This window comes from Taudactylus pleione, unplaced genomic scaffold (assembly GCF_031769625.1).
Source record: "Taudactylus pleione unplaced genomic scaffold, aTauple2 ptg000220l, whole genome shotgun sequence".
Lineage (NCBI taxonomy): Eukaryota > Metazoa > Chordata > Amphibia > Anura > Myobatrachidae > Taudactylus > Taudactylus pleione.
The window spans coordinates 95712-116668 of record NW_028284622.1 but is presented as its reverse complement, the minus strand read 5'-3'; the positions used below and the strand labels follow the sequence as shown (position 1 = coordinate 116668).

Here is a 20957-nt window from a genome sequence, read left to right as displayed (position 1 = left end):
GTTTGTCCACATATTTACATTACATTGACCATAAATAAATTGATTTGATGCTGGACAACCAACCTGAGGCACCCCTGAAAGTGTCCCGAGGCACCCCTGGGTGCCACGGCGCACAGTTTGGGAACCACTGCCGTAAACATGGACGCAGAACGGGCGGCCATGATGCTTGTAAGTCGAGTCTGACTTGTCTCAAACACTGCGGCTCTCCTGAGACACTGAGGGGTAAATTTACTAAGATTCGAGTTTGTCGAGATTGCAATCTCGGGTGAGTTTAGGCATGTTTTTCATCTTGCAAATTTACTAAAGACAAACTCGGGTGAGATTGCAAACTCGAAACAACTCCCCATCGGCCAAACTCTGAAGCACTTTTCATGGAGAATATGCAACTCGGGAATTTACCAACAATTGGTGAGATGACAATCTCGGGTGAGAATTTAGCAAACTCGCAGAGATATTGAAGTTTCAAATAAACCATCTCCTGAGCTGCGAGTTTTGCAGAAACATACAGCCCCGGACTGGTTAGCCAGTCCTGGTTCCATAAAATACGGTGACCAAAATGAGTAGGGTTCCGCTGTAATTTAGGAACCAGCACCTGGCTGCAGGGCCAGTGCTGGTATTAAATTAAGGAGGGGGGGAAATTGCATAGGGGCCCCCCTATATTTAAAACCAGCACCGGACCCAACCCGACCGGGGTGTAATACCACAGCCAGGAGATCCTATTACCAAGTCTCCATGGCCAAAGCATTCTCACCCCAAGCTGGTCAGGCCAAGCCAGGGATCTCAGGGGAGGTGGGAACCCCCCAAAAAAGGCCCCCTCCCTCCTGAAACCTCAGGCTTGGTCTGAACCCCGGGGCTCTTCCCCACACCCCTGGAGCAGTGGTTACGGGGTTAATAAAGTGATAAATTGTAGTAAACTTGTATTTTACAGAGGAACTAAAGGTGCCAGCATGTCAGCGCCCTTACCCCCACTGTAAAATAAATAGTTAAAAAAACCACAGTACACACACACCATATCTAGTAAAACTTTAATACAAACACCTAACCAACTCATACATAATTACCTGTACCAGCAGGTATCTCCTCTTCTCCAATGTAGATTCCATGGATGTACCTGGAAAAAAGATCCCATACTCACCTCCATCCTGGCGCAGCTTTCCATAACATCCACAATCTTGGCAAAAAAGAAAAAAAGACTTAAACGAACCATACAAACAGGTGCAAGTATATGCCCCACAAGCTTGCTGCCTGGGTGTCATACTTGACTCGGGACTGTCCTTTGTTTCCCACATTCAATCTGTCTCAAAACCATGTTACATACATCTAAAAAACATATCCAAAATTTGACCATATCTCACACAAGACACTGCAAAAACTCTAATCCATGCACTCGTTATTTCCCGCATTGACTATTGTAATAGTCTCCTAACTGGTCTTCCTAAAAACAGACTCTTGCCATTACAATCCATTATGCAGCTGCAAGGCTTATCTTCCTTGCCAAACGTTCATCGTCTGCTGCCCCGCTCTGTCAGTCCCTCCATTGGTTACTTTTACTTACACATAAGGCTATTAACCAAACCACACCAACATACATCTTTTCACTCATCTCAAAATATCTCCCTACCTGACCTCTCCGCTCAGCACAAAATCTGCGTCTCTCATCCCCACGCATTACTTGCTCCCATTCACAGTTGCAGGACTTTCTTCGGGCTGCACCCACTCTATGGAATGCCTTACCACACACAATAAGACTCTACTCTAGTCTCCAGTCCTTCAAGCGTTCCCTGAAAACTCACCTCCTCACGCAAGCTCATCATAATTACATCCCCTCTCACAGTCCACACACAACCTCACACATCGTCTTTCTCTCACATCCTCAAGACATTTGGCCGACATTCCTGTGTGACTGGATCATGCAGCCAACCAAGAAACTCTGCATTCTGTTGGACTAAAATGCAATATATAGCACCTATCCTTGTGTATCAATGCCTATTTCCCTATAGATTGTAAGCTTAGGAGCAGGGCCTTCCTACCTATATATCTGTCTGTTATTACCCAGTTTTGTTCTATTAATGTTTCCAATTGTAAAGCGCAACAGAATATGCTGCGCTATATAAGAAACTTTTAATAAATAAATAATAAATAAAAAAGTATATGTTGTCACATATACTTGCACCCCGCGAAATGACAGATGACTGAAATTATCTATTATTTCCCGCGGATCGCTAGCCAATCAGCAGCCGCTCATTGGCTGGGACCCACGTGTAACCAGCCAATGAGCGACCACTACATGTAAAGCGGCCGCTGATTGGCTAGCGGCCCGTGGGAAATAACAGATGATTTCGGTCACCTGTCATTTCGCGAGGTGCAAGTATATGTGACAACATATACTTACACATGTCCAGCATGGATCGCGTAAGTCGTTTTTTTATGTGCCAAGACCCTGGATGCTATGGAGAGCGGCGTCAGGAAGGAGGTGAGTATGGGATCTTTTTTCCAGGTACATCCGTGGAAGACCAAGCCTGGGGTTTCGGGAGAGGAGGGACCTTTTTTGGGGGGGGTCCCCACCTCCCCTGAGATCCCTGGCTCGGCCTGACCGGCTTAGGATGAGAATGCTTTGGCCATAATAGGGTCTCCTGGCTGTGGTCGGTTTGGGTCCGGTGCTGGTTTTAAATATAGGGCAACCCCTACGCAATTTTTCCACCCTATATTTAAAACCAGCACTGGCCCTGCAGCCAGGTGCTGGTTCCTAAATTACAGTGGAACCCTACTCGTTTTGTTCCCTGTAATTTTTGGAACCAGAACTGGCTGACCAGTCTGGGGCTGGTTAAGCTTTTGGGGGGGAACCTACGTCATTTTGTTTTAAAATGAACCCTTCTTTTACAGGTGTAACACAAGCAGCCTTCACATATCTCACTGACACTGTGGGCCTCATTCAGAGGCGGTCGGAGGATGCAAGCGGTCGCTCAGAAACTGGGCGGCCGCTTGCATCCTGACCGCCCGCCTCTGTTTCAGTCGTTAGGCTGTGGGTTAACACCCACAGCTCTAACGACCGCTAGGGTGATGGTCGCGATGGTCATTGACCATTGCGACCATCGGGGCTTACGACGAGACCCTAGGGTAGGGTCTCACTTGTCGTAAGCCCCGGAGAGCTTCTGGCTCTGTCAGAGCCGGAAGCTCTCCACTGACATTACTAGTGATGTCAGTGGGGCCTCCCCCAAACGGTAGGCGTTCCCATGGGAACGCCTCCGTTTGGGCTGCCACCCCCCCGGCCCGCCTTCCAAACGGGGCGAGCTGTCAATCAACATCGACAGCTCGCCCCCTTTGGCTCCCTCGTGCGCATGCGCACTAGACAAACATCGAATAACCTCTGAATAAAGCCTGTATGTGCAGGCTGCTTGCAGAGAGAAAACACTGCAATCTCGGGTGAGTAATCTCATCTAAATTTGCTACTAGAGGGAGAAATCTCGATCTGCTTCACCATCTGAAAACTTACTTTAAGATAAACTCACTTTTTAGGAAATTTGCGAGATGACAAACGGGAAATTCACTCGAGATTCGGCGAAGCAAATCGAGATTATGAAAAAAAAAACTTGACCAAACTCGAATCTTAGTAAATTTACCCCTGAGAGCCCTCATGCCATGACGAGATCGCAATGGCTAATTTATGCACGCCCATGAAACAGCATTTAAACAGGTCAGACACACCTGCATTTGCCTAGCAAGAGCAAGTAACTGTGCATCTTGGTAAATCCAATGGATAAATGGATTCATCCATCTCTAATTGTAATCTCCAGGAATCAGAGTGTGGAGCACTTATCAAGGTTGGTGGGATGACAGTAGAACCCATCTAATCAGATGCTACTTAAGGTTTAGGATGAAGTTCCCCTGCCACCATAACTGTGTCATTAAGATGAGGAGAAGGTTCTCCATGCACTGCGTTACCTGGTTATTGTGTGGCATGCCGTACAACGCTTCCACCAGATCGGCGGCCCTCTTCAGCAGGACCTCCTGAAGGAAACATGAAGAGAACTGTTAGTACTGTGGCTTTGGTGAGGTAAAATGAATACAAACATCCTATAGCATTAGTGAGATGGTTTCTTCAGTACCATCATCCAGATTTACACTACATACTATAAAGAGATTAGACAATATACGAGCCTGTGTACGGACATGTATATACAGATACTAAGATATTGGGTCCGCACCACAAAAATATGTAATCTGACACTTTGTATAAACTACATTATGACGTTATTCACCGATTTCACTCTGTCATAATGGTACCATGTCATATCTATAATGAGAAATAGATTATCTTACTTACTATAGAAAGCAGAATCAGTGTGGTTATTATACAGTGTTGTCATGTCATGGCCTTGACGTGACTCAATATTATGATACATTGCTGTGAGGACTGAGTGGCTCGTTGTGTGGACTGTGAGTGACACATTGTGAGGACAGTGTGAGAGTGACTCATGTGGACTGTGTGAGAGTGAATCTTTGTGTGGACTGTGTGAGTGACTCCTTGTGTGGACTGTATGAGAGTGACTGGTTGTGTGGACTATGTGAGAGTGACTCATTGTGTGGACTGTGTGAGAGCGACTCCTTGTGTGGACTGTGTCAGAGTGACTCCTTGTGTGGACTGTGTCAGAGTGACTCCTTGTGTGGACTGTGTGAGTGTGACTCCTTGTGTGGACTGTGTGAGTGTGACTCGTTGTGTGGACTGTGTGAGTGACTCCTTGTGTGGACTGTATGAGAGTGACTTGTTGTGTGGACTATGTGAGAGTGACTCGTTGTGTGGACTGTGTGAGAGTGACTCCTTGTGTGGACTGTGTGAGAGTGACTCCTTGTGTGGACTGCGTGAAAGTGACTCGTTGTGTGGACTGTGTGAGAGTGACTGGTTGTGTGGACTGTGTGAGTGTGACTCATTGTGTGGACTGTGTGAGTGACTCCTTGTGTGGACAGTATGAGAGTGACTTGTTGTGTGGACTATGTGAGTCTGACTCCTTGTGTGGACTGTGTGAGAGTGACTCCTTGTGTGGACTGTGTGAGAGTGACTCCTTGTGTGGACTGTGTGAGTGTGACTTGTTGTGTGGACTGTGTGAGAGTGACTGGTTGTGTGGACTGCGTGAAAGTGACTCGTTGTGTGGACTGTGTTAGAGTGACTGGTTGTGTGGACTGTGTGAGTGTGACTCATTGTGTGGACTGTATGAGAGTGACTTGTTGTGTGGACTATGTGAGAGTGACTTGTTGTGTGGACTGTGTGAGGGTGACTCGTTGTGTGGACTGTGTGAGAGTGACTCCTTGTGTGGACTGTGTGAGTGTGACTCCTTGTGTGGACTGTGTGAGTGTGACTCATTGTGTGGACTGTGTGAAAGTGACTCGTTGTGTGGACTGTGTGAGTGACTCCTTGTGTGGACTGTATGAAAGTGACTTGTTGTGTGGACTATGTGAGAGTGACTCGTTGTGTGGACTGTGTGAGGGTGACTCGTTGTGTGGACTGTGAGAGTGACTCCTTGTGTGGACTGTGTGAGTGTGACTCGTTGTGTGGACTGTGTGAAAGTGACTCGTGTGGACTGTGTGAGAGTGAATCGTTGTGTGGACTGTGTGAGAGTGACTCCTTGTGTGGACTGTGTGAGAGTGACTCGTTGTGTGGACTGTGTGAGAGTGACTCTTGTGTGGACTGTGTGAGTGACTCCTTGTGTGGACTGTGTGTGAGTAACTCTTTGTGTGGACTGTGTGAGAGTGAATCGCTGTGTGGACTGTCAAGCACATTTCCTCTAGGAAGAGCTTCTTTGATTATCTCTCTCTTTGGCATATTGATACATGGGAAGGTGCCAAGTGTGGAATCTTCTAACAGATATATCAGTATCCTGTTGGCTTATTTCATTATTCTGCTGTAAGTACTTTATTCTCTTTCCCATCCCCTTACTGATGCTCTCTCCACACTCAGTGTCCTCTCTGATCTCCTACACGGCAATGCATTTATCATCCATTACTGCTCCCGCCTCATCCCTATCTATCGAACATAACACTAAGGCCAAGCCTGGAGCCTCAATCAGCTGCTAATTGCCTTTACGCCTGACGCTGGGGAATAAGGCAAGTTACAATATGGTGCCTACACTTAGGGCCCAATCTACTTAGCAACCGCTTTGTCAGTGGCCATTATGTAAAAAGTGGATTATCTGTAATGTGAATTTATTGACTGATCTCAGTGGCTCCGTAAACATCAAGATACCGTAATCCTGATGTTCACTAAGAAACAAATGTAAAAGCCATTAAATAAAGAAATAAATGTGCACGTCAGTATTTCAGCTGTGGGGATATGAACACTGAAGCCGCCATTTCTCCACACAGAAAGCCGCACATTTACCGCTGTGATTTCAAGGAATTATCTGTCTATGCAGCCTAACACAATACTACACCCAAAGTCGCTGCCCCTGCAATGATACATTGGACGGACAGCAATAATGTTCCGCTGTGATGATGAATAATTCGGGGGGGGTCCTTTTCTATATATTTTACTGTCCAGGCATTGTGGCACTTGTGGTCCTCCAAGTGCTGACATGGGGAGGACTGCTTGCTAGGATCTGTAGTCCCACTGTAAAGAATAATATTAAGTACTATTTATCACTCATTAACCCTGCACCCACCATCACCAGGGGTATCTTCAGGAGGTGGACCACACTTTCTAAGAAATCCCAGTGGCCAGCTAGGGGATAAATGATGCTTTGGCAGGGGCATTCCCTGATGTGTGTCCCCATCCTATGGCATTACCCTCCCTGCTGGTAGAGACTGGTGCTGTTACTGGACATGCGGGGGGAACTGCACTCCATTATCTCCCCATTATTCTGGTACCAGAATGGGTCCAGGGCTGGTGATGCTTTTTGGGGGAGGGGACTCCATGAAGGTTGTTTTCTAAATTTTAACCCTTTCTTTACCCTGTGCAGACTGATCTGCGCAGAGCTTCGGCAGAACACGCAGCACACAGGCACTTCTATTCATTTCTTCTATTTTGCTCCGTGTTCTATCATGTTTTTAACACTTTTCCTAAGCTGCATACACACGTCAAGATTTTCTGTCCAACCATCCAACTAGTTGATTGGTTGGATTGAAAATCTGGTAATGTATGGGAGTAACTGATGATCAGCAATTTGCTCCCAAATGCCGGAAAATGGACAAAAACTGTTGTTTGAACACATTGTTCAGATCAAACATTTAACAAACTTGTCTGACGCCATTTTTATTTGTTTTCTGGCATTTAGGAGCAAATTGCTGATCATCAGTTACTCCCATACGTTACCAGATTCTCATTCCAACCAGGGCCGGATTAAAGGCAGGGCGACAGGGGCGGTCGTCCAGGGGCCCCCACACACAGCGGGCACCCACACACTGTCCCCGACCCCTGGCCACATGCCTCAGGTCAGGTCTGGCTAAGGTTGGTCGCGATCTACTAGAAGCTCGCGGAGCTCCTGCATGTAGATCGTGACCAACTAACTGGGAACACTGGCCTCTGAGCACTTCAGAGGCCAGCGTTCCCAGTGATTCATTGCGCGGGTGATGTCATGACGGCACCCGCGTGATGAGTGAAGCCTGCGCGCCTTATCCAGCAGGCAGCAGCAGCCGCGACGGTGGGACCCTGGAGCCCTGACAGGTAAGTTTTTCACAGGTGTGTGGGCGCAGAGGGGGAGTTAATACTGGGGGCACTACTTTAGGGTGCACGACTACAGGGGGCATTGCAGGGGGCACAACTACTGGGGGCATCAGACAAGTGGTACAACTACAGGGAGCATTGAATAAGAGACACAGCTATTGGGGGCATTGCAGGGGGCACAACTACTGGGGGCATTAGAGAAGGGGCACAACTTCAGGGGGCATTTCAGAAGGGGTACTATATGTGTGTATATATGTATATATATCTATATTTATATAGATATATAGATATATATATATATATACTATATATATATATTGTGATAGGATCACTGGTAAAGTGGTCTGTGGCAGGTACATTTGTCCCAGATTCCTGTCTTTTGTGTTTTAAATCCCCAGGAGAAAGTCTGCAGTGTAGCAGGCCTGAGTTTCGGCTTTTTGAAAAGCCGGTTTGGGACCTGGGGGTTGTGGGTGAGAGGAAAGGGAGAGCTCCCCCCACGGCCACTCCAGGTTTTGGTTCTCGCAGCCTGGTAACAGGCTTGATTGGGTTCCCACCTGAGGGTGGCCAATATAAGCCTAGTGTGTTGAGGGCTGATTGTCTCACCTGGGAGAGCAGGCAGGGAGTTTGCTCAGAGACACTTGGAAACCTAACTGTGAGTGTTGTGCTGTGCTTTTGTTGCTGGCGAGGGCATTAGGCCCTGCCAGGTTCTGGTAGTGAGGGAACTACCTGTGAAGTTAGTGCCCCGACAGGGCTAGGATTTATATTTATGTTTTCTTTATGTTTCTGACATTGTACAATAAAGACTGGCGCCGACCAGCTTGTACTTGCATCCAGACTGGTGTGCTGCTTCCCTGCTGCTGTGTGTGTGTGTAAGGAAGGAGTCCTCTACCCAGGAGAGGGACCCCCTAACCTAACTGTGTCACAATATGGTGGAGAATGTGGGCACCCACACACACTGAAGTTGCAGCAAGAGGAAAACTTTCCGTTTAAAAATTAAAGGGACAGACACCCAATTTGTGAGTGTGGAAATAACGTTGTGTCCTTGGAGTCCCATAGAGGAGGCGTCAGCCCATGCTCAGAGAGGCAAGGTTCAGCTTCCAACCTACACCCCAGGACAAAATGGAGGACATTATTAAAGCCCTGCTCCAAGCTACAGCAGCTCAGCAGGAATCTACCAGAGCTCAGCAGGAATCTACCAGGGCTCTGCAGGAATCCACCACGGTGCAACTGTCGGCCTTGGAGACAGCCCAGGCACAACAACAGGTTGCCATCGAGGAAACCCGCCGGGCCTTAGCGGAAAACAGCCAGGCCATAAAAGAGGTGGTACAGCACCTGATCGCCCGGCCCAGAGATGTTGGTACTGGTCCTCCCACCACCACTCACTCCGTACGAGCCAGTCACTTCCTCCAGAAGATGACTTCAGGCGATGATGTGGAGGCCTATCTCACCGCATTTGAAAGAACGGCCGAAAGGGAGAGTTGGCCCAAGGAGCAGTGGGCAAGTCTGGTGGCACCTTTTTTGTCTGGGGAGCCACAAAAGGCCTATTTTGACTTATGCCTGGCTGATGCCAAGGACTATAAAAAACTAAAACAGGAGATCCTAACTCGCTTGGGAGTCACCACCTTTGTTCGTGCCCAACGGGTCCACCGCTGGGAGTTCCATATGGACAAGCCTCCACGTTCATAGATGCATGACCTCGTCCATCTGTCCTCAAAATGGCTACAGCCCGAGACGCTGACGGGACCACAGATTGTGGAAAGGGTTGTGATGGACCGGTACCTGCGATCGTTACCCGCGACTCTGCGCAAGTGGGTGAGCCATGCAGACCCTAAGACCGCGGACCAGTTGGTCGAGCTAGTGGAGAGGTACGTGGCGGCTGAGGAGCTGATGAGTATGCCCCACGAGTCCCGATGGCGCACCGGCGAACTCCCACAGACACTGGTAAGACTGTTCCAGGGGAGAAGGGTGCTGGGCGGTGGAATGTACCTAAGACTGAGGGTGTAGAACCTGGAGACAGGCCTGCCAGGCCGGGAAGGTTCTTGCCCCGTAAATGACTAAACATTAATATGATTCAGTGTTTCCGATGTGGTGGCTTCGGCCATATTGCCGCTAATTGTGCACTTACAACTGAACCTATGCAATGTGATACTGCTCATGTCTACCGCAGGGGGTCTTTCTTTGCACAGATAGCCTGTACGGCTGACCGGCAGGCTGAGACTGATAAGCACATGTGTGTACTCACTGTAGATGGCAACCGAGTAGAGGCACTGTTAGACTCTGGTAGCTTGGTGACACTTATAAAAGCTGAGCTGGTGAACCCCTTGCGGCATACAGGGAGAACTGTTGGTGTGACCTGCATACATGGGGATACTCGATATTATGTTACTGCCGAAGTGAACATCGAGACACCATGTGGTTCTGCTATAGTTTCTGTGGGTTTGGTGCCTGGTCTGATGTGCGATGCAATATTGGGGAGAGACTTTGCTCACTTCTGGAAGTTGTAGGAAAGCCATTTTGTTCCAGAAGTGAACAACCCCGATCCATTTGAGAAGGTTGTCGATGTAGTGGAGGAGGGAGTTTCTTCTGAGTCAGAGTTATTCCCTTTTTCTACTATGATTGGCGAGCTAGAGAATGCGGAGCGTGACGGTGGCCCGCCAACTGGTGTGCCTCCCATTGAGGTGGGAAGTGTTGTTGGGCCAGATGATCGTCTGCCTGATTTAGAGGTCAGAAGAGAGGTCTTTGCCGTGGAGCAGTTGAATGACCCTACTTTGGTAAAAGCCAGGGAGAATGTAAAAGTAGTTGATGGTAAACCCGTAGACCCTGATAGTTCTTTGTCCTATCCCCACATGGCAATGTGGCAGGATTTGTTATATCAGGTGACTAAGAAGGGGGAAGATGTTGTGGAACAACTAATAGTTCCCAAAGCCTACAGAAGAACAGTGTTGGATCTGGCCCATGGTCATATAACGGCAGGCCATCTAGGGGTAGAGAAAACCACTGAGCGAATAATGCAGAGGTTTTTCTGGCCCGAGCTTCATAAAGAGGTATCTGACTTTTGCGCATCCTGCCCTGAGTGTCAGTATCATGCTCCCAGGCCACATTTTAAGGGTCCACTAGTTCCATTGCCTATCATAGAGGTGCCGTTTGAAAGAATAGCGATGGATTTGGTTGGACCCTTAATGAAATCTGCCAGGGGACACCAGTATATTCTGGTCATAATGGATTACACTACCAGGTACCCGGAAGCGATCCCGTTGCGCAATACGTCAACCAAGACCATTGCCAGAGAGCTAGTTCATGTCTTTAGCAGGCTGGGTATGCCTAAGGAGATACTAACTAACCAGGGTACAGGGTTTATGTCCAAAGTCATGAAAGAGTTATGCCGCCTGTTTAAAATCGAACAGTTAAGAACTTCGGTTTATCACCCCCAAACCGATGGGCTGGTCGAGAGGTTTAACAAGACGTTAAAACACATGCTTAGGAAAGTGGTCGACAAGGAAGGTAGGGATTGGGACTACTTATTGCCGTATTTATTGTTGGCCATAAGAGAAGTTCCCCAGTCCTCCACTGGGTTTTCACCCTTCGACTTGTTGTATGGGAGACACCCAAGGGGGTTACTAGACATTGCCAAAGAGACATTGGAGGGGCAGTCTAGTCCTTACAAAATGGTGATTGAGTATGTTTCTCAAATGCAGGAGCGAATTGCTGCGGTAGTGCAGATAGTGAGAGAGCACCTGGAACAGGCTCAACAGGCACAGCAGAGGGTATACAACCGCAATGCTCGGTTACGCAGCTTTGCTCCTGGGGACAGAGTGTTAGTATTGGTTCCTACTGTGGAAAATAAACTTTTGGCTAAATGGCAAGGGCCCTTTGAAATCTTAGAAAGAGTGGGACAGGTCAATTACAAAGTTTACCAGCCGGGGAAAAGAAAGCCGGAACAGATATACCATATAAATCTGTTAAAGCCCTGGAAAAATAGAACGGTACTGTCGGCCGTCCGAGACCCTCCAGTAAGTCCAGGGCCCTTAGTTCCCGAAGTGACAGTGGCAAAAACCCTGTCGGCAATTCAACAACAAGAGGTCAAGGAGTTTCTGATTAGAAATAGGGTGCTGTTCTCTGACGTACCTGGGAAAACCTCGGTCATTAAACATGACATCATCACTGACCTAGGGGTTAAAGTTAATCTAAAGTCCTATAGGTTACCAGAAGCACAAAGAGAATCGGTGTCGAAAGAAATTAAAAATATGCTAGAGTTAGGGGTTATTGAAGAATCACTTAGTGAATGGTCAAGTCCCATTGTGTTGATTCCAAAGCCCGACGGGAGTGTGCGTTTCTGCAATGACTTCCGAAAGTTGAACAGTGTTTCAAAATTCGATGCCTACCCGATGCCAAGAGTGGATGAACTGATTGAGAGACTAGGGACGGCAAGGTATTTAACCACTCTTGACCTAACCAAAGGGTATTGGCAAGTACCATTAACCGAGAGCGCCAAACAAAAGACAGCTTTTTCAGCACCAGAGGGCTTGTTTCAGTACAAGATGTTGCCCTTTGGGCTACATGGGGCACCTGCTACCTTCCAAAGAATGATGGACAGGATTCTAAGGCCCCATAGATGGTATGCGGCTGCTTATCTGGATGACGTGGTCGTTCATAGTCCTGATTGGCAGTCTCACTTACCCAGGGTACAAGCAGTGTTGGACTCCATCTATAAGGCAGGTTTGACAGCCAACCCAAAAAAGTGTTGTCTAGGCATGGAGGAAGTAAAATATCTGGGATACACCATTGGCAGAGGCCTGATAAAGCCTCAGCTCAATAAAGTTGATGCCATACAAAACTGGCCACGGCCTCTGAAAAAGAAGCAGGTGAGAGCCTTCTTGGGAATTACGGGGTACTACAGGAGGTTTATACCCAACGTTGCCACCATGGCAGTCCCACTGACTGACCTGACCAAAGGCAAACAAAAAGTCATGGTGGAATGGAGTCCTGAGGCAGAGAAAGCTTTTCAGGAGTTGAAAGTAGCGTTGTGTTCCCAACCAGTCCTGATGACTCCTAATTTTGAAAGGGAATTCATAGTACAAACTGATGCATCAGAAGTAGGTATAGGAGCGGTCCTGTCCCAGAATAAGGAGGGTGAGGAACACCCTATTTTCTATCTTAGCAGAAAGTTGAATGTACATGAGAGAAACTATGCCACAGTGGAGAAGGAGGCGTTGGCCATAAAGTGGGCGTTAGAGGCTCTCAGGTACTACTTGGTCGGAAGAAAGTTCAAATTGATCACTGACCATGCCACTCTGAAGTGGATGTCTGAAAATAAGGACAGTAATGCGAGAATTAAAAGATGGTTCTTGGCGTTACAAACTTTTAAATTTTCAGTGGAACACAGGCCAGGAAGCCAGCTGTCACGCGTTCATTGTTTGGGGGCTTCAGTTGTTCCGCCCCACAGGTCGAAACAAAGGGGGGGGATATGTGATAGGATCACTGGTAAAGTGGCCTGTGGCAGGTACATTTGTCCCAGATTCCTGTCTTTTGTGTTTTAAACCCCCAGAAGAAAGTCTGCAGTGTAGCAGGCCTGAGTTTCGGCTTTTTGAAAAGCCGGTTTGGGACCTGGGGGTTGTGGGTGAGAGGAGAGGGAGGGCTCCACCAACGGCCACTCCAGGTTTTGGTTCTCGCAGCCTGGTAACAGGCTTGATTGGGTTCCCACCTGAGAGTGGCCAATATAAGCCTAGTGTGTTGAGGGCTGATTGTCTCACCTGGGAGAGCAGACAGGGAGTTTGCTCAGAGACACTTGGATACCTAACTGTGAGTGTTGTGCTGTGCTTATGTTGCTGGCGAGGGCATTAGGCCCTGCCAGGTTCTGGTAGTGAGGGAACTACCTGTGGAGTTAGTGCCCCGACAGGGCTAGGATTTATATTTATGTTTTCTTTATGTTTCTGACATTGTACAATAAAGACTGGCGCCGACCAGCTTGTACTTGCATCCAGACTGGTGTGCTGCTTCCCTGCTGCTGTGTGTGTGTGTAAGGAAGGAGTCCTCTACCCAGGAGAGGGACCCCCTAACCTAACTGTGTCACAATATATATATATATATATAAAACCTTTATTGATAGGGGCCCCCACATGTTTGTTGCCCAGGGGCCCCCACAGAGCTTAATCCGGCCCTGATTCCAACCAATCAACTAGTTGGATGGTTGGACAGAAAATCTTTACGTGTGTATGCACCATAAGTCATGAGTTGTAATCCTGTCTATGAAAAGTACTCTCGTGTTGGTTCCATGGTCCATTGACTTCTATTGGTGTGTTTGGTTATATTTCTGTGTTTATGCACTTATGTTTACCTCTATTAACTCTCCGAGTTGCAGAATCAGGGAAACTTGTACAGGAATGCAATATCGGGCACACACAAATCTTAGTAAATTTCCCCTCTGGTTCAGTCTTTAGAAGAGCAGCAGCAGTAACCCAGTACTAGTGCTGCGGCTGCTGCCAGTCAGTACTTCTACATCTATTAAAAGGTGGTCAAGAATAATTGAATTGAAAGGTAACTGAAATCTAAGCAATATTTCACAATCTCTAACAATAAAGAGAAATTTTATTGCTGAAAATTTTAAAATTGCCAGCATGCCATACACAACAAGCAGGTCAAGGTAAGGCTCAGGCCATGGCCTTTCTTTGCAAGTGTTGGTCCTGCTACTGATGTTTTATGCCGTAGAATGCATATTGCAGAAGCCAGGGCCAAATCTCACAAGAAACACTTTCTTGCTATGAGTCTAGAGGTGTTACCTTTATAACAGGCAAATCAGGTCACAAAAAGAATAGTAATGCTGAAGAACAAACAGTGTGTTCATAAACTTTACAGATCCATGAGGAGAGTCTAATGGTGTCCACAGGTGCTATGAGTGAGTCTGACATTTCTGATACTGCAATCCTAGAGAAGCCTCCTTCCACCATTTACACACCCATTTCAAATGTGGGGATGAGTATTAGTAAAAGTAATGATAATGACATAGAAATTGAAGTTGCTACTGTTGTAGTGCAAGAGGATGAGGGGGATATTTGTGTAGCTGACTCTAATGAGGATGTTGATGATGAATGTATTGGACAAGAAGAAGTTGATAAAATTCAGGAGGAGGATATTGTTTGTGTCTTAATAAGTCAGCCACCAGTGGCAGCAGTTCTTGCCAGTGATAAGAAGGCCATTGTCATGCCTGGGCATAGGACCAAAAAGCCACCTCTTTGGAATTATTTTTTCCCAATTCATGACAACAATTGTCACGCTATCTGTACCATTTGTGAGGCCAAAGTTAGTAGAGGTAGGGATGTTAACCATACAGGCACCTTCCCCCTGTTACATCATTTGCAAAATCTCAAAAACCCTTTAAATTAATAAGAAGCAGTCCAGCATCAGCCGCCAGCGGCATGGATATATCCCAGGCCATGCAATCTCCACTGCCAACACCTTCATCATCTCCTCATTAATGATTGCAGGTAGTCCTCCTGCAACCAAGTTGCGAAAGCTAACTGACTCCTCCCCTATCCAGGATTCCCAATAAGAATCCTTGTGTGCGAGGCCTTCTGCTGCTGCTGGGGGTGAATCTTCATCCCATAAGGGGACCAAGAAGACTAGTAGTTTAAAACTATTGACTGTGAAACAATCATTTGCAAGAGGAAGCAAGTATGACAGCTGCCGTCCAGTCGCACAGTGGATCACTGAAGCTATGACGGCTATGCTAGCATTAGTTCTGTGTCCAGTATTGGCCATCAATGCATCTGGTTTTAGTTAGTTGAAGTCCTGTGTCCCCGCTACCAAAGATAATCAAGATTCAATTTTACAAGAACATGATTTCCTCACCTGTACTGGGACGTTAAAGAGAAACTTATGCTTGGCCTAGAAAATGCCTCGTACTGAGGGCCTGATTCAGACCCGGACGCTATGCTGCGTTCACTCGCATTGAGCGATTTTTTGCAATTTGCGTATGCGTATGAGTCACAATGCACGTGCGCGAACCACTTATTGCGATGAGAAAGTGCTCGCCCGTAGCCCGCAGTCGGGCTGCTATTTTGAGTGACAGGTGTGCCCGACCGTCAGAACTTCATTTAATGGGTGTGCATAATTAGCAAAGTAGCGTCATTACACATGTGACTGGGTTGTATTTTAGCCTGAACTGCTCGCAATGTTGTGGTGGGAAAAGGCTACCACAAGCGCTGCGAGCAGCTCCGATGGCTCTCGATGTTCCTGATAAATCCTACAGCTGACGGAGATGACGTGTGTTGCGAATGGCAAAGGGGCGTCTTTCTACAAGTGCGAGCGCATAGTGCGGCCGCTCGATATTACTTAGTGGGCGGCTTTACGCGACGCAGTGTGAGCACATGATTTAAATAGCCAGCACCTTTTAGCCAGTGAGCGGCCGCAAATAGCGTCCGGGTCTGAATCGGGCCCTGAGTATCTACTTAACTACAGATATGTGGAGAAGCGGTAGTGGCCAAACTAAAGATGACATGACAGTGACATGGTGGGTGTATCGCCTTCAGCAGCAGCAGCAGGATAAGAGGTGAGCTTACATTAGGGTGACAGTGAGTTCTAAAGAGGGGGATGATGATAAATGGGATAGAGATGAATATACTGTACGTCCTGGGATCCTGACTGCAGAGACCACACAGGTCATATCTGGGGCTGACAGATGAGGAGGGGTCTCGGCAATCGCTGTACAGAGAACAAGGGACCAGCTCAAAGACCCAATATATGATGACTATTATTATCACTATAGACTTATAGGGCTGCAACTCTCTCACTGTGATGTTTAAATCAAGACATCATTCAGGAGACTGTAATAAGCCCTTCCTCAGACAATGTATCACACCCAGAAAGAAATGAGTTACATCCCCGGCATATTGGGGGAGTATTGTTACTTTGTGACAGACTCCTCCGGGGATATGACAGTGATCGTGAGCACAGTGTCAGTTACTGAAGCGGATGGAGGGTGGTAAAGCTATATACACACTACAGGGCGTATTTATTCATTGATGTGGTCAGCCCCCGATAATAAGGAATCCTTATTCGCCTACAGATATTATTACAGAGCCCATTCTGGGCATCAGTACAACAAAAATGACCACATCCGCAATCACTTTGATTTTTGTCTCGCCCAGGTGCTCACGCTCCAATGTGGGCAGAAAATTCTGCGGTAAGTAGCCCATAGGCTACAGTGGGCTAATGCAACCTAAAGACGGCGTTAGCTGCCGGGGTAAATCTGACAGCGCTATGGGAGCTATGGCTCCTGTCTTGTATATCTGCTGTGGTCACTCTATATTACATGGGGGTGATTTCATATTGACAGGGAATATCTCACAAGTACTGTTTGATAAATAGGGCCCTTTAAGATATTTGGTGCCAATAAACGCTCCAATCCAAAGGGGCAATTATGGGATCGGTGCGCACACGTACACACTGAGCCGCTTCCTGCTCACTGTGTACTTTCTTTTAGTCTCTACAACGGGACCGGTAAGTCGGGAAGGAGATAGTGAGTGCAGCTCACGCTCTCTCAGCCGCCCGGTCTGACCATTGCAGAGCGTTTATCAGCTAATGTTCCTGCATACACACTATCCTATTATCAGGCTGATTATACAATTATTGGGCAGATCAGCTGATAATTGTATAGTGTGTAACCGGCTACAGATCCCTCTCCTGCGAGCATGCCTCCATAGACATAAAGCGATTTACCCACCTGAGGATGGTGTACACCTACGGAGCCAAACGCCAAAATGTTTCACTTTTCAGAATTTGGTGCAAACTTTAGGGATCAGACTGTAGTCCCTATTGATAATAATGGTGACTGCCGTCTGCAGCACTTATTAGCCTTTTGCAGGAGATTTGTGAGATCTTATGCATTACGGTGTTTGTACATAGCGGGAAGACATAGCGGGAAGACATAGCGGAAAGACATAACGGGAATACAGAGCGGGAATACATAATGGGAACACATTACGGGAATACATAATGGGAACATATTACGGGATTACATAATGGGAACACATTACGGCAATACATAAAGGGAACACATTACGCCAATACATAATGGGAACACATTACGGGAATACGTAATGGGAATACATTACGGGAATACATAATGGGAACACATAACGGGAATACAGAGCGGGAATACATAATGGGAATACGTAATGGGAACACATTATGGGAATACGTAATGGGAACATATTATGGGAATACGTAATGGGAACACATAACGGGAATACAGAGCGGGAATACATAATGGGAACACATTACGGGAATACATAATGGGAACACATTATGGGAATACGTAATGGGAACACATTACGGGAATACATAATGGGAACACATTACGGGAATACATAATGGAAACACATTACGGGAATACGTAATGGGAACACATTACGGGAATACATAATGGGAACACATTACGGGAATACATAATGGGAACACATAACGGGAATACAGAGCGGGAATACATAACGGGAATACAGAGCGGGAATACATAATGGGAACACATTACGGGAATACATAATGGGAACACATTACGGGAATACATAATGGGAACACATTACGGGAATACAGAGCGGGAATACATAACGGGAATACAGAGCGGGAATACATAATGGGAAGACATTACGGGAATACTTAACGGGAACACATTACGGGAATACAGAGCGGGAATACATAATGGGAACACATAACGGGAATACAGAGCGGGAATACATAACGGGAATACAGAGCGGGAATACATAACGGGAATACAGAGCGGGAATACATAATGGGAACACATTACGGGAATACATAATGGGAACACATTACGGGAATACAGAGCGGGAATACATAACGGGAATACAGAGCGGGAATACATAATGGGAAGACATTACGGGAATACATAATGGGAACACATTACGGGAATACATAATGGGAACACATTACGGGAATACAGAGCGGGAATACATAACGGGAATACAGAGCGGGAATACATAATGGGAAGACATTACGGGAATACATAATGGGAACACATTACGGGAATACTTAATGGGAACACATTACGGGAATACAGAGCGGGAATACATAACGGGAATACAGAGCGGGAATACATAATGGGAACACATTACGGGAATACATAACGGGAACACATTACGGGAATACAGAGCGGGAATACATAATGGGAACACATTATGGGTATACCTAACATTATGCAGAAACTGCAATGTCTGAAAAATGAGCTTAATGAATAGACCCAATAGAAGCCTATTTATGAAGAGCCCCTTCTGCCACACACAGAGGGGTTCAGCCGGTAACAGGGCTCGTTATCGCATCACATGATTCATGAGGGGAAATCCTATTTAAAATGTACCCACACAATACTTGTCCTATTAAAATCATCTCAAGATGATGAAAAAGACCAAATTCATTCATTTAAAACAAACTTTATTTTTTAGCAAGAATTTTTGAATGCATTAATGTTTTGAAATATTTATTGTTGAATCTAGTTTTTAATTATTTTTTTTTATTTTTCTGCTCTATTAGAAGACATGGGGGTATATTTACTAAGGTGTGGGTTTTTAGAAGTGGTTTTGTTGCCCATAGCAACCAATCAGATTCTAGCTATTATCTTCAAGAAGGTGCTAGATAAATGTTAAGTAGAATGTGATTGGTTGCAAAACCCGCACCTTAGTAAATGAACCCCATGGAATCTCAAATCTGGACTTCAACCATCTGCATGGTTGCAGGGATTATCCCGCAAAAGCGACACATTATCACTGAAGGTGCGCACACACGGAATGATTTTGTAACCAACGATTTTCTGTCAGATTTTCCCTTGAAAAAGTGAGTGATTTTTTGAACGATGAACGAATAATGGAATTGATTCAGACCCGCTCGCTAGATTCGATCGCTCGCCCCCAGCGTATGCAAATTCGGCTAAGTGACGCCATGGCATGTGCTCGCTCGGAAAGGCATAAGCAGACGGCCATTAGCATATGTAGAGACGCCCACTAGCGCACGTCATCTCCAAGAAGTGTATTAAAACATTGGTACATCGAGGACCATCGGAAGGGCTTGCAGCGCTTGTGGTTGCCTTACCTTACCGCAAGCACTGTGAGGATTTCAGTGTAAAAAAAAAAGGCAGGTGACGTGTACTATGACGCTGTCTGTTAATTATGCACACCTTAGAAACGGCGTTGAAATACCCAGGCATGCCTGCGTTCGCACCTCCACTCCCCCATTATTAGTGTCCTGCCGGTTACCACCCACAAACGGCCTCTCCTGTCACTCATTACACTGGGCTGTCTTTCCTTAGCGAGCGAGCGGATTCTGATTGCTCTGAGTAGTTTGCGCACACGCAGAATGAAGTGTACGCATGTGCAGTCGCTTAACATCGGCCGCGTACGAGCGAACGGCCACTTGTGACCAGGTCTGAATGAGCTCCAATGTTCCTTCCCTTAATGAAAATCGTCATGTTGGACAGTTTGAAATGGACGATGAACGATAACTACAAACGGGAGTGCGCATTTGTGATTATCGTTCATTGTTATAACTCATAAACTGAAAGATGTTTTTGAACGATTTAACGATAACGACATCGTTATCGACAAATCGTTCAATAAATCGTTACGTGTTTATGCACCGTAACATTAACTTTTACCACTGAGGAACACTATCACTGGGGGTGGGGTGGGTGGGATGGGGGTATTTATTAAAACCGTGTCAAATCCCCCCCAAACCTATATAGTTACTTATAGCCGTTATTTAAAGCAATTTTGGGCCTGATTCAGCATGGATCGCAACTGCGTAATCGCACACAACGAAGCTGCAAAAATATGGTAATGTCTGCCAGCACAGAGACGCCCACTGCTGCTTTCCCGCATCCATAACACCCCACAGTCCTGCGTACCCATCCATAACATCGGGGCACATCGGCCCGTTACGCACAATTACACCAGATCTGACCCGTCGCAGAATCTGCAAGTCTCTTTATACGCAGTACTCAGGCTGCGTATACAATCGCATGTGGCTAATTTATGCACGCTCATTAAACAGGGTTCAAACGGACAGGCGCGCCTGCGTTTCTCTGACCACTCCCCCGTCACCACCCCTAAACGCTCACAGCCCGTCACTCGCGCCGCAATGGATCCCTATGTAATCGCAGTGCGATCGCCGCCTAAGCCCAGTGCAGCTTAAACACATGTGCAATGGCTAACAATCGCTCAATCTGCGTGCGCAGTTGCAATTGCGATCTGTGCTGAAGCAGGCCCTTTGTCCCTTAGCTGGGACAGCTACTCTGACAGGCTGA

General features: G+C 46.7%; 1 protein-coding gene across 1 annotated transcript in view; it reads right to left on the bottom strand.

Moving 5' to 3' along the window:
- LOC148517328 (transcription factor COE3-like) overlaps nt 1-20957 on the bottom strand; it is a gene marked incomplete at its 5' end in the record, with an annotated part of 118172 nt that overhangs the window by 16824 nt on the left and 80391 nt on the right. The window contains one exon of the mRNA XM_088478834.1: nt 3943-4008. Within this exon, the coding sequence (XP_088334960.1) occupies nt 3943-4008 (66 nt within the window). The remainder of the gene's footprint in view (nt 1-3942; nt 4009-20957) is intronic.